The sequence below is a fragment of the Zalophus californianus genome, chromosome 4 (assembly GCF_009762305.2).
Source record: "Zalophus californianus isolate mZalCal1 chromosome 4, mZalCal1.pri.v2, whole genome shotgun sequence".
Taxonomy (NCBI): domain Eukaryota; kingdom Metazoa; phylum Chordata; class Mammalia; order Carnivora; family Otariidae; genus Zalophus; species Zalophus californianus.
The window spans coordinates 4151943-4179552 of NC_045598.1; the positions used below are offsets into that span (position 1 = coordinate 4151943).

General features: G+C 61.9%; 3 protein-coding genes across 10 annotated transcripts in view; 1 reads left to right on the top strand and 2 right to left on the bottom strand.

The window, feature by feature from the left end:
* Positions 1 to 4121: 4121 nt before the first annotated feature.
* On the top strand, positions 4122 to 8205 carry HES3 (hes family bHLH transcription factor 3). The gene is made up of 4 exons (XM_027569424.1): positions 4122 to 4214; positions 7166 to 7261; positions 7363 to 7444; positions 7832 to 8205. The coding sequence occupies exons 2-4, from the start codon at positions 7181 to 7183 to the stop codon at positions 8203 to 8205; spliced, it is 537 nt and encodes a 178-aa protein (XP_027425225.1). The 5' UTR covers positions 4122 to 4214; positions 7166 to 7180.
* A 1653-nt stretch (positions 8206 to 9858) lies between these two features.
* Positions 9859 to 20246, bottom strand: GPR153 (G protein-coupled receptor 153). 3 transcript variants are annotated; one of them, XM_027608611.2, is made up of 6 exons: positions 20054 to 20246; positions 15931 to 16399; positions 15116 to 15545; positions 13387 to 13579; positions 12702 to 12886; positions 9859 to 12553 (listed from the first exon to the last, which is right to left on the bottom strand). In XM_027608611.2, the coding sequence occupies exons 2-6, from the start codon at positions 16284 to 16286 to the stop codon at positions 11855 to 11857; spliced, it is 1863 nt and encodes a 620-aa protein (XP_027464412.2). In that variant the 5' UTR covers positions 16287 to 16399; positions 20054 to 20246; the 3' UTR covers positions 9859 to 11854. The 3 variants fall into 3 exon arrangements, with proteins under 3 accessions (XP_027464412.2, XP_027464488.2, XP_027464335.2); XM_027608687.2 differs by lacking the exon at positions 20054 to 20246 and adding an exon at positions 18915 to 19166; XM_027608534.2 differs by lacking the exon at positions 20054 to 20246 and adding an exon at positions 18734 to 19166.
* A 2903-nt stretch (positions 20247 to 23149) lies between these two features.
* The window catches only part of ACOT7 (acyl-CoA thioesterase 7), a 107742-nt gene continuing 103281 nt past the window's right edge, over positions 23150 to 27610 (bottom strand). For all 6 annotated transcript variants that reach the window (XM_027570381.1, XM_027570379.2, XM_027570390.1 and 3 more), the window contains exon 9: positions 23150 to 23514. In XM_027570381.1, the coding sequence (XP_027426182.1) occupies positions 23416 to 23514 (99 nt within the window). In that variant the 3' untranslated portion in view covers positions 23150 to 23415. The remainder of the gene's footprint in view (positions 23515 to 27610) is intronic.

Consider the following 27610-nt stretch of genomic DNA (forward strand, 5'->3'; position numbering starts at 1 on the left):
GCCCGAGGCCGGCTTTGGCTGGAGCGCCCCGCCCGCGGCCCCGCCCCGTCTGTGGCCCCACCCCGCCGTTCCCCCGAGGCCTCTCCCTCCTCCCTCCTCCCGGGATCCCTTGACCCAGGCCGAACGGCTAACGGCGGGCGGGGTCGCGGGGCACCTGGGTCCCGGGCCGAGAAGTGGTCGCCGACGTCTGCCAGAAAGGAGCCCCAAACTCAAGAATGTCCCCGTCCGAAGAACACTGAAGCGACCCCGCCCTGACACCCTTGGGCGCGCAGGCGCGAGCGGGGCCGCCCGCGGGGTGCCCAGGCTGCTTCCGCGCGGGGACCCTGCCCCGGGGGCAGCGGGAAAGCCCAGGACGTGGCCTCTGCGCGCGGGATGACCGCCCACTTCAGTTCGTGGGGAGGGAGAATGTTGGCCAATCGTGGAAAAGCTCAGGATACATCACATTTTTCAAAAGGCAGAATGCAAAACTTTACAGCGCGATCTTGGCTTGGCTTGGGAAAAGCAAAAGCAAACGTGTGAGCCTGGGGAAACGATGGAAATATAAGCCACAATTTTTTAACATTGGTGATAGAACAATGGGTGACTTTCATTGTCTTCTGTATATGTTTTTGTATTTTCCATATGGTGCACAATCAACATACATTACTTTTTAAATCCGAAAGTGTTTCTTTGTTTTTGAAAGGGTTAATGGCCTCGGGGGAGCTTACAGAGGGATGATGAAGGAGAAAAACAAGTAAGCGAGTGACTAGAATAAACTATGGTGGGGTGGGAGTGGGGTAGGAGCCAAGTAAGAATGGAGAGAGAGAGAGAGAGAGAGGGACTCCGAGGAGGGTCCTGCAGGTGGGCGGGCGGAGGGTTAGGAGGCAGCATGGAAGAGATGCTGGAGCTAGGTCTTGGGGCACTCAGGGACCGGCAGCCTTATGCTGGAAATGAGAGCAAGGGCATCTGTGGAGAGGGAGGGAGGGCGGGCACCAAGTTTGCAGACTCAGGTAGGAGAAAGGAAGCCTGAGTTGGGATAGGGGACAGGCCCCAGGAGAGGCTGGAGCCCGGAGTAGTGGGTCAGAGAGTGCTGAGACCGGGCGGGCTGTGCACTGCAGTCACCCAGACCTGCATCTGAGCCTCTGGCTGCCCCGTCCTTTTCTGTCCCCACAGGACCTGGCAGGAGGCCTGGCATCTGAGCAGCTGGGCTCAGGGAAGGATGGAGAGCCTGGGATTGAATCCTGGTCTCAGCACTACCAGGGCCCAGCTTTGTAACCTTGAGCAAATCGACTCCCAAGTTTCAGCTTCCTGTAAAATAGGAGTCCTCATTTCAGCATAAGGTATTGATAATGTTCTGCAAAGCCCAGTACCATGTTTAAATAATGCTCAGAAAACATTTGCTAAGTAAACTGGGTTCGTGGGATTGAAAGGGGATTTAATGTTTTGAAATCCAAAGTTGCCCAGTTGCAGTACCACGTAGGAAGGAGGCATGGCATTACTACGGGCTGAGAGCTCATGCTCCCGACACTGCCCCCAATTTCTGATGCTCTCACCCAGACTCAGTACCTCTCCCCCAATGCTGGGATGCCTCAGGGACCCCAGAAAATCATCATTGCATCCTCACTCCTGGGAGTGAGTCTGGTCCTGGGGTAGAGAGCTGCTCCTAGGAAGCTCCTTTTCTGGCCGTTGGCATCTGCTGTCCACACTGACTCAGGGCCCTGATGCACCCCCGTTCTGGGGGCACAGAGTGCCAGGAAATCCAGCTTGGTGAGACTGAGCAACCCTCTCTTCTCTGTCTACCACCTCCCTTTAGACCATACATCTCCATCAGCACCATCTTGGAGAAGGAAGAAAGAAAGGGAAAGCAGTCCCCTGCCAGGTATGGCCAGACCAGAGGAAAGGGGGATTTTTACAAGTGCCTGGAGTTGCTGAATCTGTCAGGGCCCACAGCTCACAGAACAGTAATGGAGGAAAGAGGCAAGTAAGCAAACATATGCACATGCTGGCATAGACCCAGAGAAACAAAGTCACACACAGAGATCGAGAGATGCACAGAGAAACAGTAATTCACAGAGAGATATGGACAGAAACTCATACACTGAGACCCGCTACCAGAGAGGGAAGCAATCTGGTCAAAGAAATCCACTCCGCATCAAGTTCTCCAGTGTCGTCCGCAGGCATGAGAACAACAAGCCCACAAAAATACAAGAACATAAAGGTGAACTACTCAGCCCTGGGATGCCTCACTCGCCTTCTTTTGTAAATAAGCATTTGAATGTGTTTTGTTCTTGGACCCGGGAGGCAAGTACAAAGGGAGCCCTTTCTCATGCAGGAAGGTCCCTCTGCAGGGTCTCCCCTGCACCCCCCTCATCCTGCCATTTGCCCACCAGCTGAGGTGGCCTTCCATCCTGACCTAAGTGGGGATTTCTCCTGTTTCAAGAATCCTAAGAACTGCCTTGACTTTTCCAAGTTAAACTGCAGGCTGAGATGAAATTAGCCTTCTTTTTCTTAAATGGGGTTCCTTGATGGAGCAAGGGAGAATGTAGGGAGAGGGGATGACCCAGAGCAAGCTGGAGGCAGGTGCCAGGGATGAGGTGTCACCAAGCACCTCGACCCACACCAGCTTCTCAGGGTGAGAAGTTTGTTCTTGTCCAAGTTTGACCCCGCGTAAGAAAAAGTCTGAGAACTGGCCTCTCCCTCCTCCCTGCTGGTGGGTCCCCCAATCAGTTGTTGTTAGAGGGGCCTCCTGGGGGCTCCTTGTCACTCACAGTTCCTCTGTCCCATCCACTTCCCACGTGGAGGCCAGGAGGGGCCTGTTCAGTGTAGCTGCTGCTCTCCCCAGGAGAGAACCCTGATCCTCCAACACTTTTCTTCTCCCTCCTCTGGCCATTCTGGGCTTCAGGCATGAAAGCCCCCTCTCTCTGGTCTGGAAACGGGTAAATGATGCGTAATTTATGAGCACATCAGCCCGAAGTGCATAAGTCATGTGTGCACAAAAGGGCCGGGTAAATATTTAAAGATTAGAGCCAGCTGGGGAGAAACACAAAGGGCTGGGACAATGGGGGTCTCTCTGAATTCACTCTCCCTGAGCTGGGCCAGCCCAGTTCAGTGTTGATGCACTCACCGGAGTCCCAGCCTTTGTCCCCTGGAGGGCCCTTGGCGGCCGGGCTATTCGGAGTCCCAACACAGCTAAAGAGAGTTAAACAATCGCAGCCTCTCCAACCCCATCTGGAGACAATCGGCTGAGTCATTTCAGAGCTTTTGCTGTGTCCCAATAGTTAATTACATGAAGCAATCACTTCATTCCACTTTGAAATGCATCTGCAGAGACGGCGGTGCATTTCTCTCCGCTCCCCTCCCCTTCACCCTCTGTGGCCTCTGCGGCACTCACCAGTTAGCATGGCTTTCAATGTCTGGGTGCTGGAGGAAGGGAAGGGGCTCTCACCCAGGGTGAGGAGGCTAGCTACACAGGGCCATCACCTGGGAGGGCCGGTAGAATATCTGGTCTGTCTCTTGGCCTGGGACCTGCAAACCCCCTCCCTCCCTTGTTTCCAAAACCTCAGTTGCTCTGTAATGTTCTTTCCTTTTTTTTTTTTTTTTAAGATTTTATTTATTCACTCGAGAAACAGAGATACAGAGAGAGAGAGAGAGAACATGAGCAGGGGGAGAGGCAGAGGGAGAGGGAGAAGCAGCCTCCCCGCCGAGCCAGGAGCCCGATGTGGGGCTCAGTCCCAGGACCCCGGGATTATGACCTGAGCAAAGGCAGACGCTCAACCATCTGAGCCACCCAGGCGCCCCTGTAATGTTCTTAAACCAAACGGGGGAAGGGGGAAGGGAGAACAAAGTCACAGCTCATTTTTGCCTTAAATTCTCAAGCCTGAGGAAGCTGAGGGCTCTGAGTATTCCTGGAAGCCCCCAGAGGCCTCCAGAACTATAGAAGGAATTTTTTCCTTGAATGAGCAAAGGGCAGCCTGGGTCTCCCCAGCGCTCTGCCTGAACTTGTGCTCCTTTCCAGGCCCCCTAGGAATCCCAGATGCTAAAGATGGAAAGGGAGTCGGTGGCCTACATCCCAGTTTGCATAAGCCCGGCTTCTAAGTTGGTCTATGTCCTTCCCTGCAGCCTGAGAGCACTTCGCCCTGCTTGCTCTCAGATAAGGGGGTGGGAGTGTGCCGCCCCCCCCACCTCGGAAATCATCTCCCTTACCTCTACGCACCCCTCCGGAGCCCCGCCTGCCTGTGAGTGTGGGTAGGATGCTCAGGCTCAGGACTCGAGAAGAGTGGGGGAGGGAAGAGAGGCATTGGGTCTTAGTGGGGAGGTGGCTGCTCAGGAGCCCGAATTGCTGGTAAAGTGGGGATTTCTCCCGGCACGGGAAAGCGGGAGTGGGGGGATGGAATCCGCACCGGGCTCTCTTTCCTCCCTGAGTCTGCGTGACCCTCAGCCGGCTTAAGGGCTGTTCGTGGCGGGCGAGGCAAGCTGGGAGTGGGAAACCCGGAAAGCAGGGAGGAAATCATACTAGGTGTGTGTGTGGCGGGGGGAGCCCCAGCCCGGGAACTTGTTCCGGGATGGGGGAAAAACGGGGACGCAGGGGGCGGTGCCGGGGTAGGGGTCGGGGTAGGGGGCAGCGGAGGCGGAGGCCCATTAAGTGGGCGGGGGCCGAATTTGACGGCTGCGAGTCCAGCCCAGGCCTCCCCGACAGCCCCGCCGCCCGCAGCCAAAGCAGAACATTGCGAATTAGCTCATTTTGCGGTCAATTTTCCACTGCTTAGGAAAACACTAAGCCACCCACGTGAGCGGCCCCACCCAGCGCGGCCGGGAGCCCTCGGCTCGGGCTCGAGAGGAGTGATGGCCGGAGGAGCTGCGGCTGCCAGGGTGCGGGCAGGGGCGGTCCGCGGGCCCCTTTATGGCGGCCCTAACTCTGGAGAGGGGGCGGGCCGCGAGGGCCTCGCCGAGGGCCGTTGGTTTGCTAATGCGCCGGAGTTAAAAGGCGCGGGCGGCGGTTTATGGGGAGGGATCATAATTAGAGGACAAATTGCCCCGCAGCCTGCGCGGCTCAGGAGCGGGGGCGGGGGTGAGGGGGAGCGGCAGAGCGAGGCGCGCGCCCAGCTTCCGTGCAGATGTGCAGCAGCTGGAAGCCCGCGCGCGGCGGGGCGCCCGGAGTTTGGCCCCGAGGGGGCGGGCGGGGGCGGGCTTTGTGGGGCCGGCACAATGCCCTTAACACTCGGCTGCCCCCTTTGTGCCCGGCCGCGCCGCCCGCCTGCCCCGCGGCGCCTTTGTACCGAGCCGCCACCGTCCCAAGCCGGAGGAACGCACGGAGGCCAATGGGGCCCGGTCAGCCCCGGCGCTTCAAAGCTGCCCGGCGCGTGCCAACGCCTGCCGTCCGGCCTCGGCCCCGCCGCCCAACCCGGGCCCGGCCCGGCCCAGATCCGGCCGCTGGGTGCCGAGGCCGTGGCGGAAGCGCACCTCGAAGCCGCGGACCACGCAACCTAGGCCTGAAAGGAGGGCGGGGCGCGATTCTCCACGCTGCTTGGCTCTTGAGAACGCCTCTGCCCCGGCAGGGCCCTTCAAAACTCCGGGAGGGGACAGGGGGGCGGGTGTCAGGGGAGAAGACGCCCCGGCTCCAGGGAGCCGAGGGGGCCCACCCAGGCCCCAGCAGTGTCCCTTCCCCCTCACGCTGAGTCCCCTGCAAAGGCCAATTTGTGTATTCCTCTGCCGCAGGGCGTATCTGCAGAACTTTTGCGTCCATGCTGCTTCATCACCCTCGAGAGCAGCCGTGGGGGCCCGCATTGTTCGGAACCCCATTTTACAAACTCTGAAACCGAGGCCCTGCGAGCCCAGTACAGGGAGATAACTCCGTATGAACTTCAGGGACTCCTCTGGACGTCAGCCTGTCAGTCACAGCTACTGGAGGCCTGCTCCCAGGGTCCAACCCGGGACTGCACCAGTCCTGGTGTGGGTGCCTCCTTCACGGAGCTCCCTGGGTCTCCAACCACAGCCCAAATAATGAAAAGTGTTTGGGGGTTCCAGACCTCCAAGAGCACAGAATGGTGCTCTCCCCATACGATCAGTGGTCTTTCCCACCCTCACCTTACATTTGTTGGGACCGAGAGAAGGCGGGTGGGAATGAACTCGTAGGCTGGGAGGTAAAGTGTCAGAACCTTACTTGTCAATCGGGAATGAGGATGGGGAGGCTGTTCTCTTCGCCCTGGCTTGAGGCTGCCTGCAGCTTAGCCCCAGCTAGGAGAGGTGGATTGGGGCCTAACAGGGCCAGAGGGCACATGAGCCCAGGCTACACCTCTGCACAGGAGTGCTCCCAGGAGGAGACTGGCTGTGGCCCTGAGGGCGGGCTGCACGCTTTAATGGGACACATGTCGCTGCTTGGCCCCCTCGGGCCCAGCCTGTGCCCGGCTTTGAGCAGCCATAGGCAGAAAATCGCTGCATTGTCCCAACATTAGGGCGACTAATGTGGCGTTGCCAGCGTGGCCAGAGCATGAAACCCGCAGAAAGGGTTCACTGGCGGGCCCTCCCTGCCTCCGCATCTTCATCAGGCCCAGAGAGGCCCGGCACCTTGTCAGAGTCATGAGCCAGGCTCAGAGCCAGCTGGGCCCATGAACATTCCTCAGGGGGTGCCCTCCCAGAATGCTTGGAGGCAAGGGGCAGCAAGGGGCCTAGTAAGTGGGCTTAGTGGTGAGGCTCACTACCTAGGGACACTAGACATGGAGAGAGGACAGGCCATGGAGGGGTGTGCATGGGAGAAGACCCCAGACTCAGGAAGTGGTGGGGGTGAGAGGGATAAAGGAAAGACTGGGAAAGGGGAAGGGGGTCCCTTGGAAGAAAGGAGGGTTCCTGGAGGTGAGGCTGAAGCCCGGGCAAAGAGGGAGGTGGGGAATTTCACAGTGCATCCCCCTCTCATCTCCTCCCCCCCTCGGGGTTCCTAGAGCCCAGGAGCGCCTCATTGACATGTAAACGAGAAGCCCCTATAAAGGCGGCACTGCCTCCCACAGGCGCAGATAACGACACCATGGGCACTAAGCCCGGGACCCAGGCCAGCTCCGGTGGCCATGCCAGCGGCTTCCGCAAGGTCTGGGGTCCTGAGGAGCGCAGGGTGGGCGCCCTGCCAAGGCGGGGGTGGTGTGGGGCGCAGGGTGAGAGGACCGTCGCCCTGCCCTAAAATGCCATCCCTCCACAGATCTCCAAGCCACTGATGGAGAAGAAGCGACGGGCACGCATCAATGTGTCCCTGGAGCAGCTGAAGTCGTTGCTGGAAAAACACTACTCACACCAGGTGAGACGTGAGGCCGTGGTGAGGTGGGGGTGATACAATCCCCAATCTCATTCCTTCCAAATCGGACTGCCCAGCTAAGAGCCCTTTCCACTGATCTGCAGATCCGGAAACGCAAGTTGGAGAAGGCAGACATATTGGAGCTGAGCGTCAAGTACATGAAAAGCCTTCAGAACTCGGTGCAAGGTGGGAGAGCGTCTGGAGCCGGTAGGGCAAGGAGCTGCGGGGGCGGGGGGGGGGTGACTTGTGAGGTCGGAGCCCTGGGTATGACAAGTCCAGATAAGGGAAAAATGGATGGAGAAGAAAGCTCGGGGCAGTGGGCAGCTGGGTGAGGAGAGGGCCCCAGATTGCTGGAGCCAGGAGGCCGCAAAGACCTTGCAGGCTAGTGCAGTTGTAATGCGGGTGGGCGAAAATCTGGACCCTGGGAAAGAAATTCGGGTTGCCTAGCCCCTCCCCTCCCTTCCCCGCCACTCTTCTCCCCACCTTTTCTCTCTCTACACCTCTCCTTTCCTCCTCCCCTCTCCCATTCTTCCCTCCCCTTCACATTTCTCCCGTCCGCTCCCCTCCCCCCAGGGCTCCGGTCGGTTCCCAGCGGAGCTGAGTTCCCGTCGGGCTTCCGCAGCTGTCTGCCCGGCGTTAGCCAGCTTCTGCGGCGCCGAGAGGAGGGAGGCGGTGGCCTGCGCTGCCCCCTGGCGCACGAGCGCGCAGGAGGCAGCACCATGGACAGCGCCGGCCCGAGCCCGGAGGCACCCGCGCCGCTCGGCCCCTGCGCCCCTGCCATTTGGGCCCCTGCTCCGGCCACCGGCGGCTCGCCCTCCCCGCCACCCCTGCTCCTCTTCCCTGGAGGTCTCCCCGGCCCGTCCTCCAGCGTCCCGGGGCCGCAGCCGGCGCCGCGCCGCTGCACCGAGAGCCCGGGGCCGGGTCTGGGCGTTTGGCGGCCCTGGTGAATCCCGGAGCGGCCTCGGACTCAAGGGGGCCCCCGCCTGGCATGGGGACGCAGAGACTGTTTAGAGCGCGCCTGCGGTGACGGCCGGGACCCCCAGTCGTCCGTCCCGGTCCCGTGGCAGGGGTGGCCGGGAGGGTGCCGCGCGCCCGCGAACGCGAGGAAATACACGGAACCACAGGGGGGACCGGGGTCCACCCCCCACCCTAATCCCACCTACTCAAGCCAGACCCGCTCTCTCTTCTTCCCACCTTCTCGTGGGCCTGGGAGGGTATGTCCCGGGCTGCGCCTCTTTCCCAGGGCCCCCGGCGGGCAGCCCGCCCCCACCCCCGCCCAGCAGCCACGCCGCGGTGGGAAGGTCGCCGTCGGCAGCGGCGCAGAGCGGACCCCTCGCAGCGAGGAGAATTGCTGCCCCGCCCCGGCCCATTCAGCCAGCCGAGGACGCCCGGTTCCCACCGGCACAAAGCGCGCCAGGTCCCGCCCCGCCGGCGAGGGGCCCCCAGCCCACCCCCACCTGGGATCCTCTCGGCTTCCACGGATCCCCACCCCCTCCGCACGAGGCGCAGCCCACCCGGCAGGCGCGCTCTCCGAGGTCCGCCCCTCTCAGAAGACCCGCCCGGAGCGGTCCCGGCTCAGCAGCCCGCCCCGCAAGATGCTCCGCCCCTCGCTCGGTTCACCCCACGCCCCGCCGTGGCCGCCACAGAGCCCGCGACCCTCGACAACCCTCGGAGCGCTCGGCGCCTGTTTATTCGTCCGAAAACGAGGTCATTTCTGTGCTCGGACTCTAGCCCGGGGTCCCGGTTCTCGAGCGGCAGCCTGGGGTTGGGGGACGGGAATCCCGCGCCGAGCCCCGGAAGAGATCCTGGCACTTCCAGTTTGAAATTCAGAATACACACAGGGCAAACCTGTGAAATGGGTATAAAGAGACCACGAAGGTCCAAATTTCTCCCACGATGCCTGCTTGGGTGCATCTTTTGAACGACAAATACCGACTTTCTATAAAATATTTCCCTTTTAGGAGTGCCCCTGCTTTGCCTGTGTGCTAAACCCGTTCTGGTTAGGCTGCGAGGAGCGAGCGGCCCGGCTCCCCCACTCCACCCATCAGGCTCTTTGGAGCACAGGCGGGGAGGGGGTCCCCGCTGTGGCGGTCCTGGGGCCGGCCTCTTGGGTCTCCGCCTCCTACTGCGTTGGGGGGCGACTGGGGGACCAGGGCAGCCGCACTAATCCCTCTGCCAGCCACTAGGTGGCGACCTTACGCCGCGGACCCTGGCGCGGCCTCCAAATTCTTACCGGAGCCAAACGGTCCGGCACCACCACCCCCTCCCAGCCTCGGCCCTACGCTTCTTGCCCTCCTGAGCCAACCTCACAGGGGCTAGACGCCCCTGAAGCCACACCTGGAGCCGAGGCTGTAAGCTGCCCTTCTAGGGCTTCTCTGGTGCCCAGCCCACAGCTCCATCCTGCAGCTGCTCCAGGCCAGTCTCACTCGCTGGGTGGGGCTGCAGCAGTTGCATGGAAAAGGGGCACCGACCCAAAGGATGGCGCACTAGGAGGAATTCCGGACCCAGAGGAGAGACGTTTGGGGGCAGCTGGCTAAGCAGTGCTGCTCTATTCTAGAAAGGTGTTTCCATGAAACTAGCCTAGGAATGCCAGGTGCAAATCATAGGAAGTTTTTATTGTATCCTGTACAGAAGAGAAATGCTCAGTTGTCAAAAAACTACAAACGGATCCCTGGCTCTGGGTGGGTGGTGGTGTGAAGACAGAGCTCCCTCCCCTGTGAGCCCAGGGTCAAGCTGCTTATGAATGCAGCAAAGAGGCCTAGAGGCTCATGAAGTGTGAGAGGAACCCCAGGCTCCAGGGTCCTCCGTTTGGGGTCCTCCCTCCTTTTTATTTTTGTAAAAACCAGAACTGGAGGGACTTTGGGGTACCATGTCTCCCTGCAGATATTGCCATTGGATACAAAGTACACAGAGTAAAAACCCAATGTGACAAATGGGCCGGCCTGAGCAGGGGTGGGTGGGTGGAGGGGTGAGGTGGGGGGAACGACACAGTGGCTAGCTGAAGATCTCTACCCCCACATGACAGGTTGGTCCTTGAAGGCACAGCGATGGCCAGAGGTGGCGCGTCCCAGGGCTGCGGCTGTACTGCAGCTTCCTGCCTTGCTCACCTGTGGCCAGCTCCTCCCTCCCATTACCCCCCCAGCCAGCGACTAGGGGGAATCTCAGAAGCAGAGATGGAGCCAGTCCCCTATCCTTCCCCCCTCCCCGCCCCCCAGGGGCCTCTTCTGGGGCTGACACCTTGTCAGCTGGGTGAGGAAATAGGCTTGGCCACAGGCGGGAAGGTTGGGGCAGCTGCAGAGCAGGAGGGAGCACAGTGCAGGCAGGCTCCGTGCAGGCCCTGGGATCTGCTCCAGGTTTTTCCGTGTAGGGCCATTGCGCCAAGGCAGGGGCCAGGACGAGACCACTTCTGCATTTGGCCCTGTCCTTTCAGCTCAAGATCACAGCTGTTCCCGGGCCTCTGCTTAGCCTGATTCTAGGGTCTCTCTCCACGGAAGACCCAGCAGGCCCCTCCCCAAGGCCCATGGCAAAGCCTAGGCTAGCAAGGGGTCTGCTCAGGAAAGAGAGCAAAGAGCCCTGCCCCCGGGGTGAGGGAGGACCCTCAGCAGGGACCAGGCCTTAAACCCAGAATCTGGGAGACCTCTAAGCCAGGACCCTGTCCCAGGGGCCTCAAGATAAGGAAGCCCATTCTCCCTTTGCTTCAGTTCTTTCCCATCATGGACCCACGACCTTCATGGTGGGAATCCTAGAGGTGGCTGCCGTGGTGGGGAGAGTGATGAGGGCGGGGACACTAACAATGGTCAAGGTGGGTGATGGCGCAAAGTGTTGTGCTTTAGCTGGGGTGTGGGTGGGGTGAGTTCCTGGGGGGTCCAGGGGCACTGAGAGTGGGAGGCCTCAGGCGCAGAGGCCACAGCAGGCCACACACTGAAGACTGACCCCCACAAGGGACCCACAGAGGGCCCTAGACGCTCTCACACCCTGTCCATGCAGGGGCCGGTGCACACGGACCAGGAGACTTCTCCAAACAGTCCTGAGAGTTAATATGGTCACCTGCTCATTACAGATGGGGAAACTGAGGCAGAACTGGTCAGCAGGAACACCTGCTCAGAGAGTTTGTTTGGGCTCTGAAGACCCCTGTGCTGAGAGACCCTCTGTACCCTGCCCCCCACTGAGGTGAGACAGTTAACAGTGCAAAGTGGAAAGCAGGGTGCAGTCAGTCCCGTGGCTCCCGCTTCTGCAGGGCTGGGCTTTGTTCTGTCTGGTGGTGGCCCTGTCCCTGGGCTCCTTGCTGCCAACCCCATCCCCCCAGTCCCGCTGCCCAGGCACATCAGGGCGTGCAGAGCCCGCCTTTACCCAAGTCCAGCCTCGCTCTGCCCGGTGATGCAGTACCCAGCCGCGGTTCAGGGCAGCCGCCGCCCCTCCAGGCAACGCCCACGGCTCAGTCACGCAGGGAGGGCTGGCACTTGGCCAGGCGCCGTTGGCAGGCCCCGCGTGGCGCTGCCCGGGACCCGGCCTGGGTCAGCGTGGCATCTTTGGTGCTTTGGTCCCTGCGGGCGGCCCGGCCCGCCGGGCGCGCGCGTGGGGAAGCGCCGGCAGGCCCTAGGACGCGGAGCCCAGCGAGTCCGAGTGCAGCGTGACGTAGCCCGAGGAGTCGGAGGGCGAACTCAGGAAGCTGCTGGTGCTGCCGGCGCCGCCGGCGCCGCCGCCGCCACCGCCGCCGCCCGCCGCGTGCAGGCCCCCGGGCTCGCCCCACGACGCGCTCAGGCCGGTCCTCAGGGGTCCCGCGTGCGCGTGCACGGCCAGGCGCGGCCCGGGGCTCCGTTGCGCGACGCCGCCGCCAGGGGGCGCCGCGTCCTCGCCGGGCCGCGAGCTGTCAAGGAAAGGCCCCGGCGGGGCTGGCGGGGCTGGCGGGGCTGGCGGGCGCCGCAGGGCCTGCGGCTCGCTCTCAAAGGCGGTCAGCGCGAAGGCGTCGGGCAGCAGCGAGGCCGAGGCGGAGCGGGCGCCGGGCCCGGGGCGGAGGCGCGGGCTGCCGGGGGGCGAGTCGCGGGCGCGGCGTGGGCCGCCGTCGGGGGCCAGGGGGCGCAGCGACAGCAGGCTCTCGGCGGAGCGGCGGCGCGGGCGGAACGGGGGCGCCTCCTCTGCGCAGGCCAGCAGGCTGCCGCGGCGTCGGTCAGGCCCGGCGGGCAGCACCAGGGAGGCCAGGTCCTCGCCCGAGCCCCAGCGCGGCAGGAAGGCGGGCAGCGGGACGGCGGCCCACACTTCCGCGTCGTCGTGGGAGAGGCGTCGCGTGGGCGGGACCTGTCAGGACGGGCGGGGTTAACCCGGGCTGCCCTCCTGGAAAACGAGGACCGACGCGGGGCCTCAGAGAGGCAAGGCCTTGGGGCGATCACGATACTCCCCCCCCCACCCCGGATTTCCGGCGTCTGGAGCCCGGCCCTGTCCCTACCTGCAGGTACTGCATCTTGTCCTCCTGCAAGGGCCGCAGCGGGTAGAACTGGGGCAGGCCCCCCTCCAGGGCCGAGAGCTCATACTTTGCCATTCTGTCCAGGGCCACAAAGTCACCTCCATAGCTGTAGTCGAGGGAGTGCTCCAGCACCAGGTCCGGGGGGATGCCACCCTCCAGGCTGGTATCTGCAGGGTGGGGCAAAAGCTTAGGGCCGTGGAAACCTGGGGGCGCCGGACAGTGAGTTCTAGGGAGCCTCAGAGACACAGAAAGGGCAGGAGGCTGGGTTCAGATCCTGACACTGCCACCTTTTAGCTGTGGGACTGGGGAGATCACCTGAGCCAGGCTCCTGCTCTATGGGGATGGGATGTGATGTTTACCTGGTGAGCTTTGGGGGTGGGGGACTAAATACACATAGGGTCTGACCATAGCAAAGCCTCAACCGAGGGCAACGCTGTTATTGCTGCGGTGAGACAGCACCTGGGTCTACGGGAGCCTTCCGGGGACCCCTAAGGGTGGAAGCTCTGTGGGACGCATTCAGTCTGGTGTCCACAGGTCCTGCCTGGGTAGGAGGATGCCCCACAGGACACGTAGGTCCCTGGGGGGTTCAAGCACATGGTCACCTGTGATCCTGCTGACCTCACCCAGGCACCACTCTCCCCTGGGGCCGCTCCCAGGCCATCCTCACCATTGTCTGAGTCCTCATCGTTAGCCATGAGGGCCACGCACTTCTCCCAGACGGCTTTGAGGTCGGCGCGGTAGCGGTCGCAGGCCCAGAGGAATATGGGCAGCAGGAGGGCCTGGGCCACCGAGCACCAAAGCACACACAGTGCCATCCAGGGTGCCGAGGCGTCCGCCCGAAGGCTGCTGAAGCTCACCACCTGTGGGCACACGGCTCGGCCTGGCACCTGGCAGGACCCCTGTCACACAGCTTGCCCCTCCCCCAGCCTCAATTGTCCCACCTGCCAGAGGAGGAGACAGAGCTATAGGCTCCTGGGCAGGAAAGAACCAGAGCGTGAGCAGAAGTCCCTCTCCACCAAGAGCTGTCGGCTACCCACATGAACAGCCATCGCCCCGTGTGTGCATGGACAGCCCTTCACAGAGGGCCTTGCCCCATGCCAGCCTCATGACTGCCCGAGGAGAGAGGCAGGGGCATGGTTTACCAACCCCTTTTTGGGAAGAGGAAACTGGAGCTTGGAGAACCAGGTGTCAAACTTACCAGTTCAGGGACTTTTTTGCCATCCCCACTCCTCTGTGGCCAAGTGGCCTCCTTAGCCCTACCCGTACCCTGGGGGGCACCGGGGGTCTAGGTCTTGGATCTCAGAGGAGAATCAAAGGAGTTTCTGAGAATCAACCAGGAAGCCTTTGGGTCCCTGCCCAGGGACCCTCACTCCTGTCCCAGGAGAGTTCATTCCCCCACCCAGAGTGACATTTAATTATTCCCCCATCAGAGCAGAACTGGGTATGATACACTCATCATGCTGGTTCTGCTGTGTGACCCTCAGAAAGGTGCTGAACCTCTCTGGGGCTCAGTTTCTTCATCTGTGAAATGGGCCAAGAACACCCCAGAGAGTGAGGTAAAGATCCCAGACACCGTAGCAGGCCTGCGGCATGGAGCGGGCTCCATAAACTGCACTCCCTTCCATGCCCTGAAGAGAAGCTGGGGAGGCTCTTCCTCCATGGCTGTCCCCTTCTGATTCTGCAATTGTATACACACTCCTTCCCTCCATCAACACAGGCTGGAGACGCGGGGCCCCACTGCACACAGAACCCAGCACCTGGGTAGGGCGGTTACCAGGCCCACTGAGGGTGGAGCCACAGGGTGCCTGGGACTGCATCCTGTGTGTCCCCTGACTCTGAGGCTGCCACCCCACCTGCCACCTTCTGGAGCTTGTGTCCTGCAGTGACTCCAGGGACACAGCCCTGCCCAGCTGCTTGGACAACGTCTCTGGCTGGTCCTTGCCCCAAAACCCCTCCCTACCCCACTCCAGAGCTTTCAGGGGGTTGGGCTGGAACCCTGTGGGTGCAAGTGCATGGCTACTGAATCCAGACTTTATTCTTGGGCCAGGTGGGTATGTGACTTCACTTTCCACACCCTCTGATTCGAATGGGCCTCACCTTGGTGAGGAATGTCCCCTACAGTGTACCACAAAGATCCTGGGCTCCGCAGTCCCCTGACATGGGCTCAAGTCCTCACACAGCTGCCTTAACTTTAGGTGGGTGATGGTTCCACTCTGACCTCAGTTTCCAAATCTGAAATGGGGACGATGATAATGCCGCCCCCTCCCTCCCTCCCTCCGAGGACTGGATGGGAGGATTCAACCACCTGATGCCTGGAGCACGCCCAGCCCCAGGGCTGTCCCAGAGCCCACGTCCCGGCCCCGGAGAGGCTCCCACCCGCTGACAGTCTCACCCACCAGCACGGGGAAGCCCATGAGGCAGTCATAGATGATGACGATGGTGGCCACCAGGCCCGTGATCTGCAGCGAGGTTTTGGCAGGCTCAGAGCCGTCGATGGAGGAGCGGCGCTTGCCCTGCGCATCCTCCACCACAATGGTGGGCACGGTGAAGGCGCGGTGGCCGGCCCGCGGCCCCACCTGCACAGCCAGTGTCTGGAAGAGGGCAATGGCGGTGCAGACCACACCCATGGCCACACTGCCGCCCACCAGCAGCAGGAAGCAGACGCCGAAGCCGAGGCCGATCTCAGCCACGATGAAGCGGCAGCCGTGGGTGTAGAACCGTTCACTCGTGTCGTGCCAGCCGACGGCAGGCAGGGCGGACAGGATGAAGGACACCATCCAGATGCCCATGACCGTATGCACCGCCTGCTTCTTGGCGTTGCTCAGCCTGGCATGAGGTGGGGGCAGGACCGAGGTGTCACTCCCAGGGTCTTCCCAGAGCCCTGGGGCCCTGCAAGCGATCCCCAACTGCCCTGGCCCCCTGGTACATCATCGTCACGGCACGGCCAGCAGAGTGGGGCCTGTCCCTTGCACAGGGGATCCTCATGCATGTAGTCACACATCCCTCCCACCACGCATTTCCGTACTGGACACTGTGGACACCCCTGCACGCGCAGGTGTGCAGCCCAGAGCAGCCCTTCCTGAGCCTCTGCGGGGGGGGGCGTTTCTGCGCACGGGTATCCCAGGTGGCCTCTGTGCCCACTGCCCACACGACCCCCCCTCTAAGACCACCAGACGCCGAAGTGCAGAGGTGCGCGTGCTCCGGGGCTCACCGGTAGTTGACGGGCCAGCGAACCATCCACATGCGGTGGTAGGAGAGGGACGTAACGGAGAAGCAGGTGGCCAGGGTGAGGGTGTAGAAAGTGGAGACGAAGACCTTGCAGAGGCCTTCGTTCCACTCGTAGTCGGGGCGCTGCCGCCGCAGCTGCACCACGGAGTACGTGGCGATGGGCACTGCTACGTTGAGCATGTGGGTGGCCGCCAGTGTGCACAGCAGGAACTCTAGCGGCTTCCACTTCTTCTGCTTGGCTCCCACACTCAGGATGCCCCAGGCGTTGGCGAGCAGGGAGAGGCCTCCACACGCCAACCAGCCCACTGCGCTGCCGGGCAGCCGCCGCTCATCACTCATGGTGCAGATGGGAGCTGGCCGGCAGCTGAGACATCCTCCTTGGGGGCCAGGCCCAGGCTCGGAGCAGAAGCCCTCACACGTGGTGGGTCGGAGACACCAGGGACCGCGAGCATCTGCAGTGGGGGAGAAGCCAGGGAGTGCTCAGAGATTGTCCCTCTGGCTAGGGCATCAAAGCTCTCGGGCCTCCAGGGAGTGGGAGAGGGAGGGGCCCCCTGATGCACCATGACCTGTGCGGCCCTGACTTGGGCTGGGCTGCTCCACCCTCCTCTCCTCAGGGGCCTCTAGCCCATGTCCCTGGCACCCAGGGGACTAGTCAGGGGTGCCCAGTAAGTGCAAACACCCTCCCTTCCACCCACTCCTGGCCAAGGTATGGAATCTGGGTTTGCTCCTGGGACAGCTGCATTATGCTGTGGGTCCAGGTCTGGCACACAGTGGGCGCTCTGGGCGGTGGTCACGATTATGCTGTGGGTCCAGGTCTCACACACAGTGGTGCTCTGGGGAGGTGATCAGTGCTATGCTGTGGATGCCTGGGACAGCATGGGCCTGTAGACAGCCTAGGGACCAGACCTTGACCCCAAGGAGGAACTGCCGATAGCCTATGGCCACAAGCCAGGGACACAGGATGTTGGGTAGAATGCACATGTTGCAGAGGCCGTCCATCCTGCCAGAGAGCCGGGCTCTAAGTCCCTCCCTCCCCCTTCCCAGCCCAGCAGCCCCAAGCCACGCCCCTGTGCATGGCTTGAGCCCTGGCTTGAGCACTGGCTGGTCCCTCTGATGTGGGGCCCCACAACAGGCGTCTCTGGCCATAGCCTGGAGGAGGCAGCGTGGGGAGAAGTACAATGCTAAGTGAAGGCCTACTGTGTGTTCTGCACACTTGGCCCTTTTTACTCCGGAGCCTGTTTAATCTTACTGGTTGCAATTTTCTAGCCTCCAACACTTATGAGCACCTACTGTTACCAGACACAGCCATGTGATCCCCCAGGGGCTTTACCCAGCTTGGAATGGACAGGCCATGGCAGGCCCCTGGCTCTCAGGGCAGGCGAAGCAGTACCACTCGGTCCTGCTGCCAGGCGCCGCTTCTTGTCTCGTCTAGAGTTCTTTGGGTCTGTCTGTGGCCTGACCCCACCCCCCACCTGGATACAGAAGGATCCCTCAGGGATGAGTCTCATTCATCCCCATGCCCCAGCCTCGGGCCTGCCCAGACCCCTGACCCAGGGGAGGAGTCTATTCTGGACCACACCGGTGCTCCTTAAGTGCCTCCTAGGAGGTTGGGGGGTTTCTGGGGACAGGAAAATTCCTTCCCAAACATTAGGCTTCTGCTTACAGAGCATCCTCCTCTTCCCCACCCCAGATCCAGTGTGGGAGGTGGGGTGGCCCCATGGGACCCTCCACCAGCCATTGCAGAGTCCAGCAAAGCTCTCTGACCTCAGCATACAGAGGCCACATGGGGTTGGATAAAGAGCTGCTAGATTCTCGCCCACCCGCCAGTTATAGACTCAGCCGGGCCTTGTTTTTCTCATCTGTGAGCTGGACATGATGATACCTCCCCGGGAAGGTGCTGTGAGTAGTAGACACGCTATGCCATGGACGGGGCCAAGTACACAGTACGCCCTCAACGAATGCTTGCCAGGTACAAGTCTGTACTACAGCCCACCCAGCTCACTGAGCTCCGCTGTCCCTTAAGGGCCGAGACACTGAGCTTGGGGGTGTGGGTAAGCCTCAGACCTGTGGGTAGACACAGCCACCCCAAGCAGAACCTGGGACAGCACCGCTTTGGGGTGAGGAAGCCCAAGGGGGTCCCGAGCGGGCAGGGTGTGGGTGCTGCTGGGGGCCGGAGACTGCAGACACCGGTGATCTTCACATTGTCCAACAGGAAGCTGGATTCAGCATGCACCCGGTGGGCCAGAATCTATCTCCACCCGCACTGGGTCTCCTTGGCTGTCCCACCGGGAGGCCTTCCCTCAGAATCCCCACAGGCTCTGTCTGGCCCCCGTCACCCGGGGCCCTGTTGACCACTGGTGCAGGGTGGTGGGGCAGGTGCCACAGGCCACAACTGGCATAACCTTTCATGGTGCCAGATCTGCCCCGTGTCTGGCCTAACAGTGTCTCACTGCACGCAAGGGCCCTCGGTCTGTGGGCAGGAGGACCGTGACTTGCCTGGAGAGGGAGCAGGCAATGGGAACGGGCACAGTCCCCAGTTAGTGTCCCCAGAGATGTTGTGTGATCAATACTGACATTATCCCCATTTTAAAGATAGTCCAGCAAAGACAGAGAGAGGTTAAACCATTTGCCCAAGCTATGAAGTGTCTGAACCAGGACCCAAGCCCCACTCTGCTGACATCAAAATTCCTGGCCTCTCAAATCCAAGCCCAAACCCTAACCCCAACCCAAGCAACAACAGGCATTTTTTGTTCCTTGAACTGAGGTTGCCTTTTTCAACTACCTACCCCTGCAGGATGGGTCCTGCTGTTCCCACACTGCAGATGGGAACACTGAGGCTCAGAACCCGGAGCCACACAGGGAGGAAGTGCGAGGGCCGGGTTTGGAGCCTAGGACTCCTGAGAGCCGTGGTGCTGGGATGGGGGAAGGATGCCACTGCGGGGTGAATACCAAGTCCTCCAAACACACAGTGAGAAGGGGCTGACGGTGCAGGGACCGGGAGACGCCTTCCTCCGGGCTGATCAGGCGGCTGCTGTTCATTCCCCACAGGGAGCAGCAGACGCGGAGGGCCAGACCCCAGGCTGGGCTCCAGCCAGGGCGGTCCAACAGCCAGGTGTCGCCGCTCCCCACTGGGAAGTTTCTTCCGCAGTACACTCAAAGCGTCCCCCCAGCATTTCAGGTTGGGGCTTCCTGCCTCCCCCAGACCCCGGAGCCCCTCCTTTCTCCCCTCCCCCCACAGCTCGTCGCTGGGCGGACTGCAGGTGTGCCGGGCGTGGGACCCAGCCTGCCCAGAAGCCTCTCCCCGCCCCACCCGCGCTGGGTCTTCGGGCGGGGCCCCGGCGTGACGTCACGGCCCCGGACCAATGAAGCCTCGTGGCCCCAGGGCTCTATTGCGCAACAAAGAGAACCCAGAACTTGAAAGGATTTCCCGGGCTCCAGGCGGGCTCCAGCTGCACCCGCCCAGCTCGCGCGGGCCTGCGCCCTGGCTGCTACCCACCCGCGCCCCCAGCTGCGCCCCTCCCGCGCTGCCACCCGTCGGCCCGTGAGGTCCAGCCCCGCTGCCGCCCGGGGCGGGGCTCGCTGCGCGGAGCCTCCGCATCTCCGGCACGCCCCCCGCCCGCCCTGCCCGCCCCCCAATCCCGCGGGCCCGGCTCCTCCGTGCTTCGACACTCGCGCCCGACCCGGCGCGTCCCAGCCTGCCGGTCCCCAGCGGGACCCCCAGCCCTACCCAGCCCCGAGGGCGCGTCCGAGCTACCGCCCGGGAGGCGGACGCCCCAACGGATTACTCTGGGTAGGGGTGGGCCCAGTACCCCTAAACTGGCCGTCCCCGCTCCCTGCAAGCGGCGCTCCTAGACCCGGAGGCGGCGGGGGGGGGGGGGACGGGGGAGAGACCGGGGAAGAGGCCAGCCCCAGGGAAGTTACCCCGGAGGTCCCCGAGTCGGGGGTGGGGGTGCGCGGCCCTCAGGGGTGCCCGCGGCCCCTCGGACAGACCGTGAGAGCAACAGACCGCAGGCAGCCCCTCCCTGCCCAGGAGCCTCCCGCCGGGGGTCCTCCCTCCCGGGGTCCTTCCCACCCAGCCGTCCTCGGGCCCGGGCGGCGGCGCTCACCCTGCACTGGGGGGCCCGGGGCTCCTGCTCGCTGCTCCCGCCTCCGGCTCTGGCTGCGGCTCACGCGCTCCCCGGCCGAGCGCGGGCCGCCGGGGGCCGCGGGGGTGGCTGGCAGCGGAGCGGCCCGCGGGCCGGGGCATCCTGGCGGCGCCGCCCCGGGGCCCGCACGTTCCGCTCGGCTCAGCTCGGCCCGCCGCCCCTCCCTCCCCTCGCGCCGCCGCCGCGCTCGGCTCCCGCCGCTCCGCCGGCTGCGCTCGGGAGGCCGGGGGCGGGGGGCGGAGCAGGGCGCATGCCTCCGCACCGCCCCTCGGACCGCCCCGCCCCCGCCCCCGGAGGCGCGGCCCGCCGCCGCGTCCGTCTGTCTGTGCATCTGTCGGTCCATGGTTCCCCAGCCTCCCCGCCGCCGCGGGACTGAAGCCCCCTAGGGAGGGCGGTCCCCCGCTGCCGTCTCAGGTCGGTCCACTGCCCCGATGTCGCCTCCAAGCCCCCTGGCAAAGGGAAGGCGCAGAGCTCTGGGGGCTGGCAGGTCGAGGGGGCCTGGGGCCAGAATGGGCAGCGCGAGTCTAGGGACGGGGGTGGGGGCTCAGGGAGGCCTTCCCGGAGGAAGCCACATCTAAGGTGAACAATAGGGGTGGGGTGCGGAGTAGCCTGAGGATTAGATACTTTCAGGACCTGGGGAGTTTGTCAGGATCAAGGGGCTGGGGCAGGAGAGGTAAGGTTGGGCCAGTTAAGGATTCAAACTTATCCTGGGCCCGGGGCGCGGTCCACCATGGCATGGTGACCAGGCCACAGGGCTGCCAGGTGGTTTGCCCCTCCCCCCCAAGGGCTCAGAAATGTTCTCAAGCTGGAACTAGGACAGCGCAGCCGGGAGAGGCGGGGCCTACAACCCAGAACTCCTGGCCCCGACCCCCTCAGGGGCTACCCCCCTTAGCACTCCTGGCGGGTGCACAGGCTGCCACCCATAGATATCTAGAGGGAATCGTATCAGCGTCGACTGGGGGCCTCTGGAGACCTCTGGAGTCAGAAGAGAGTGATTGCTGGTATCTTGGTCTCCCATCCAGGCAGCGGACCCTGCCTGTCTCCTGTCTCTTCTAGAACACCCATGACCACACACCCCGGGCACAGGGCCTCCAGTTACTCTGGGCTGTTGGCATGACCCTGCCCTGCCCATGCACCTGGGAAGGGGGCACCTGTCCAGACAGGACTAGCCAAATGCAGCCAGTGCTGCCTGCACCGCTCCACGGCCTGGCACCCGCACTGTCCCCAGCGCCCCCATCTCCATATCCCAGGAGCAGCTGGGGAGTTAGGAGCAGCTGTTAGGAGAACCCAGGGTAGGCCTTAGGGTCAGTCCTCTGAGACAAAAGTAAAGGTGTTTGTATCCAAAGGCTCTGAATGAAGTGGGGCTGGTGAATGGGGGGCCTTGGGCCATGCACTCTGTGTGTGTGGCTTCTGGGCAGTCGGGGCCCCTAGTGAGCCCTCCGTGGACGGGCCAGCTCCCTGACCAGCGGGCCCTGGTTATAACTAGGCCACCAGCAGTGGGAGGCTGGCACAAGGAGGCTGGTTATCAAGTGTGACATTTCCAAGGCAAACACAGGCGACCCAGTCACCCCTAGCCTTTGGCCACACTGCTGCCCCACTAGCAGAGGGCAGCCTGCCCCAGGCGTTTGGCCCCCAGCACCCCTCCACCAGCCCAGCTCACTCACTACTGCCTTTGCTAGGGTGCCCCTGCCCCGGGCTCAGCTGGCTCCGGGGGCAGGTGGGGATGGGCCTCCAGTGGCCATCCCAGAGGCCTTGTGCTAAATGCTTTGTTAGCCTGGGCTCCCCCCAGCTGCCCTGGGACATGGATTTTAGGTACCTGGCTTGCCCAAAGCCACACGGATGGGTGGCCAAGCCAAGACTGAGAAGGACGGAGATGCCCTAGTGCCCCCTTCCCTCGGGGAACCTAAGGGCTCAGGCACTGCCATAACCAGTCCAGTTCTGGTTTCACGGACCATGGTTTGGCCGGCCTGGGCTGGGCTTTCTGCTGGACACGCAGGGCAGGCCTCCTGGTCGCTCCCAGCCCAGGCACCACCATCGCCTTCAGGAGGTCGGCATGGGGCATGGGTGGAGCTGGGGCGGCTGAGGGGGTTGCTGCCGTGGCCTCATGTGGCGCGTTCCCTCCCCCCTGCTTCCAGGCAGGAAATAACCCCGTCAGCTGGGACTGAGGCCTGAGACGGATTCCAAAGCTCTTGGCGGGGGTTTCTGCACATCTGGAGCCTCCTTCTCTCTCTCTCTGGGCCTGAGGGAGCCGTGTGTGAGGCTGCAGCTGTTGTGGTCAGGCTCCATCTCCAGGCTTCCAGGATGAGCCCGAGTTGGGAACATTCTCCCACCACCAGGTGTGCCTGGTGGAGGAGTCTTCCTCAGCCACGGGTGGGGGTGAAGGACGGATGCCCGTAGTGGCCTCAGCAGCTTGTCTGCCCCCTGAGGTTGCTGGCCTCGGTGCACACACAGGGCCACAGATGTGCACACGCGCACACACGCAGCCATGCATGGGCACCATTCGCACACACACCACCCTCAGACCCGCCCCCCACACAAGCCTTCCCAATAACCCGTTGGCCTGAGAGGCTGGGGGTTTCCACGACAGGCATGGGGGCCCTGGCACCAGCTGGGAGCCTCCTTCTAGCAAAATCTCTGCCTCTTTCTCCAGAGGGCCAAGGTTTCAGCGCTGCCTCCACTAAGAGGTGGAGGGAAGCCAGGGCAGGGCTCCCATATGCTGAGGGTGCTGCAGCTGGGCTGGCCTCAGCTTTCTCTGCACATCACCTCCCTGAGTCCTCGAAAGCACTGTCCACCCCGTCTACGGGAAGGCTACTGGGGGCTCAGAGCTGGCATCTTGCACAGGCCAGAGAGAGGGCAAGGGGGGGCTGGTGCCTCCAGGCCAGGGCCCCGGGAGGGAAGGGGTGTTCTCTCCAGCAAGCACCTGAGTTCTGGGGTACACGCAGGCATTGGCACCCGGGGCGGGGGAGGGAGGGGTGGGCCCATGGAAGCCTCTAGTCCCCTCATCAGTGCCCACCAGGAACGCAGCCCCCCAAGACAAATGACCACTCGGGACCAAGGTCCAGCCAAACAGCAGCTTTATTAGTGACGCTGGATTCTTTACACACCGTACAGTGTGCACGCAAGTATTCCCTAGGGAGCGCTTACACTGGAGTGATAGAAATAAAGCTTTGGTGTGTAGGTTTTCGGGAGAGCACAGGTTAACACTGCAAGACGAACACTTCACACAACACCAGCTCTCAGTGTGGACTGGGTTTTTGGCCAAGGGGGTGAATTCTAAGTGACCAGACACTGGGGCCACTCCAGGCCCAGCGTGGGGGCGGCCCCTAGGGCTGGGGCTCCGTCCGGCCCTGCCGTTTGGCCTTCATCTGCAGGTACCGCCCTTTGCCTTCCTCAAAGCGCTTCTTCTCGTCCTCGGTCTCGGGCTGTGGACCACACACAGAGACAGGCAGGTTAGAGAGGTCACGGAACCCTGACTGTGCGCCAAGGCCCAGGCCCTACCCCAGGAGGGCCCAGAAGACCCCCCCCCCGGGGCTCCATTGGCCAGCTGGGGCTGCCTGGGTGCCAGGCGCTGGCCCTGTAGGGATGCCAGTGTCAGGGGCACCCCCACGCCACCCTTCACAGCAGGTGGAACCCCAAGCCCAGTGCCCATTTGATAATGAACTGCAGCTGGAAATGCTGTTGATAAATGAAACGTGGGAGGGAAGGCCTAAAACAGGGCCAGGTGTGAGGAAGGAAAAGAGGGCCCCTGTTGGGGATGCTGCGTTTGGTCCACTCCCAGGGAATGCCAGTTGCTCACAGTCCCTGCCCCAAAGGGAAGTGGGGACAAGCGCTGTGCTGGCTATGTCCCCTTGGGAAGGCCACTTTATTGTACCAGGAGCAATAGTGACCGCTCTGTGGGCAGGGAGCCCTGGATGGCGCAGATGACCAGGAAGCGGCTCCTTGGGTCCTCCTCACCCCTTCTCTGTCACGTCTTTCCTCTGAGCAACCTAGGAAGCCACATCCCCATACACGGGGTGGGGGGTGCAGAGCCTACTGACCAGAGGGAATTGGCCGAACTGGCAGGATTGTGAACGGTGCCCCTTTCACTTTTTTTTTTTTAAGATTTTATTTTATTTATTTGCGAGAGAGAGAGAGAGAGAGAGAGCGCGCACAAGAGGGGGGAGGGTCAGAGACAGAAGCAGACTCCCCGCCGAGCAGGGAGCCCAGTGAAGGACTTGATCCCGAGGGATCATGACCCGAGCCAAAGGCAGTCGCCCAACCAACTGAGCCACCCAGGCGCCCGCCCCCTTTCACTTTTAAGAGTGGCCTGGTCTGAAGGTGCCTGGGGGGCTCAGTCGGTTAAGCTATCTGACTCTTGGTTTCGGCTCAGGTCATGATCTCAGGGTCGTGAGATCGAGCCCCACGTTGGGCTCCGTCCTCAGCACAGTCTGCTCGAGGATTCTCTCGCTCCCTCTGCTCCTCCGCACCCTCCCCCACTGTCTCTCAAAATTAAATTAAGTTAAAAAAGAGTGGCCTGGCCTGGTCGCTAAGGGCTGTGACGCCAGGCAGAGGTCACTCCCTGAGGCCCCATCTATGCCACTGTGAAGTTCTCTCTCGCCAGCCCTGCTCAGGAATTCAGCTTCCAAGAGCTGTGTTGATTCCTCTGGGACATTTCCTTGCGATACTGTGAGGGTGTCTGAAAGCCAAAGAAATGGGGCAGTTGCCCTTCATCCACAATGACACCAAGCCCCAGCAGCTATTTTTAGGCCCAAGTGTTTTACAGGCAAATGGTATATTGGCAAAAGAGAGAACAATCAGCCAGAGGATGTAATGTCAGGTTAAACCAAATATTTCCTCCCCCTCAGCCTTCTCAGAAATTGTTCGCTAAATGTCACCAGGTGTAAAGTGTCAAAACCTTGTGGCTTGGAGCCAGTGGAACATTTGGGTATTTAAAGAACTAAGATCATGCTCCTTATAGCAGTTCTGGTTCGTATTTGAAGAGTCTTCGGAGCACACGTGGCAGCTGGTGGCTTCCCAAGACGCTTTATTGAGGAAGGCCCTCCTGCTGCTCTGGTTTCATCTCTGGCTGACTTTTTTAAAAATGAAATTTGAGGCCATGCAATTTGACCTGAAACAGCCTGGGGAAACAAAGTGTTCTCTCGGTTAGAGCAGGCAGTGCTTAGGGGGAGCTTCCTGGGGGCAAGAGGCCAGGGGCTCGTCCCTGTTGCTGAAGGCACCCCACAACCACAAGGCTGCATTCCGCGGGGCCGGCTTCTGTGCAACCCAGGCAGAGCTTCTCCAATGTAAGTCACCTGGGGGTCTTATAGACGAAGGTTCTGGTGCAGGGGTTCCAGGGGCCAGGTCCTGAGACCCATTTTTTTTTAAGATTTTATTTATTTGACAGAGAGAGACACAGCGAGAGAGGGAACACAAGCAGGGGGAGTGGGAGAGGGAGAAGCAGGCTTCCCGCCGAGCAGGGAGCCCGATGCGGGGCTCGATCCCAGGACCCTGGGACCATGACCCGAGCCGAAGGTAGACGCTTCAGCGACTGAGCCACCCAGGCGCCCCCTGAGACCCATTTCTAAGAAGCATCTGGATGATGCGATGCTGCTGGCCTGGGGGCCACTCCGAGCAGCAGGGCCCCGCCCTCTATCCATCCATCCCTGCAGCAAACGGGGGACAGCGAAGAGGCCAAGAATGCAAGGTCAAGTCCACCAGGCTAGGTCAGTGGGGCCTTCTGCTCCCTCTCCTCTGTGCAATGTGCTTGGCGTGGCTGAGGGGACCCGCGGCTCCCATCCACCTGCAGCCAAAGGCCAGGGCTCAGAAGAGCGGCATGGCTGGGCCCCTCTTCAGGGGGAGGAGGGGCTGCAGCCAGGCTTCCCGCCTGCCTCACCGAGGACCAGCTCATGGGCAGTGTGTTTGGGTCCCGGGGCTGGGAAACTGGCTGAAGCGGAGAGCATGGGCTAGGCCATGTGCCGAGGGTCCGCCCAGCTCAAAAGGCCCAGCCCCTCCCTGCTGGGGGGTTCTGGAGCAGGGCCTCCCTCCAGCTGGTGGAATTTCCATTCCTGGAACAGGGGAAAGAAGGGAAAAGGCTTGGAAAGAAAAGAATTTCTCAAAAACAAGAGCGTGAGCCTGGCCTGGGCAAGGCAGCAGGATAGAGATTGATGGCCACCAGGCTGTCTGCAGAGCCCACTGGAGCCAGGTCCTGCCTGATGGGAGGGGCCCTTCTGTGTCTCCAGCCCACGAGTGTTTCTGGAAACCGGCAGACATGGGATTCACACAAGGAACTTGGGCCCCAAATGCCTGGTCACAGCCAAGCGCTCTTAGGGCTCAGAAGAGCAGGGACGGGTCCAGGGAGAGCAGCGAATGGAGCCTCCATCAGGGGTACCCTAGACAGAGGACCTGTGAGTGACAAGGAGCCCCCAGGATGCCTGGGTGGCTCAGCCGGTTAAGCATCTGCCTTTGGCTCAGGTCATGATCCCAGGGTCCTGGGATCAAGCCCCGCATGGGGCTCCCTGCTCTGCAGGAAGCCTGCTTCTCCCTCTCCCACTTCCCCTGCTTGTGCTCCCTCTCTCGCTGGGTCTCTGTCAAATAAATAGTATCTTAAAAAAAAAAATGCTGATCCTGACAGTTCTAGGAGATGCCTAGACACTGGCCAGTGCCGCCTGCCCTCTGGAACGGGCTGGCCTGCCTTGGGTCCCCCCACCACACTGCATGCCCTTCCCGGAGAGGCCTCTTCATTCTGCCCCCAAACCAGCCAGCCTCCCCTCTGGAGCCAGGGCAGGGGACCAGCCAGGTTGGTTTGAATCTGGCTTCGCCGCTTACCATCGTAAGGCTCACAGACTCACTTACATTCTACCCTATAGGGGTGCTGGGGGTGGGGTACCAAAGTCCTCTCACCTGTCCCCAACAAGTCAGTGAAAGAAGCCCCCCCCAACCTCATGTACGAGTCCATTTATACCATTTAGAGTAAGCACATCCACAGAACACAGGTTAGTGGTGCCAGGGGCTAGGGGCGGGCTGACAACTCAGGGGTGCGTGGTTTCTTCTGGGGGGATGAAAATGTCCTAAAATGGACTGTGGTGATAGTTGCACAACTCTGTGAACATACTAACACCTGCTGGATTGGACACTGTAAATGGGAGGACTCTACATCATTACATGTCAAACCCACCAGAGGTGAACACCCCTCCTCACAGTTCACAGAAAGTCAAAAAGAAGGTTCAGCATGGCGATGCCTCCCAGCCAAGTCCCGGCACACGGGGCAGCAGGGCCGAGGAAACACTCCCTGAATTCCACCTGGCACTTTCTCTACAGCGGCCGAGCCGTGATGCACTCACTCCCGACAGGTGCACCGAGCGCCTCCCGGACGCCGCTCTGGGCCTGGTGCTGGGACCTGTCTCGGAAGCTGATGGTCTAGCCGGCAAGATGCAGGGGAACAGGCAGATTATACAGTCCATGGGAAAATGACAATGACGCGGCCCCACCACAAGGTCAAACACAGTGAGGGGGTCTCAAGGGCCAGGTGCCAGGGAGGCT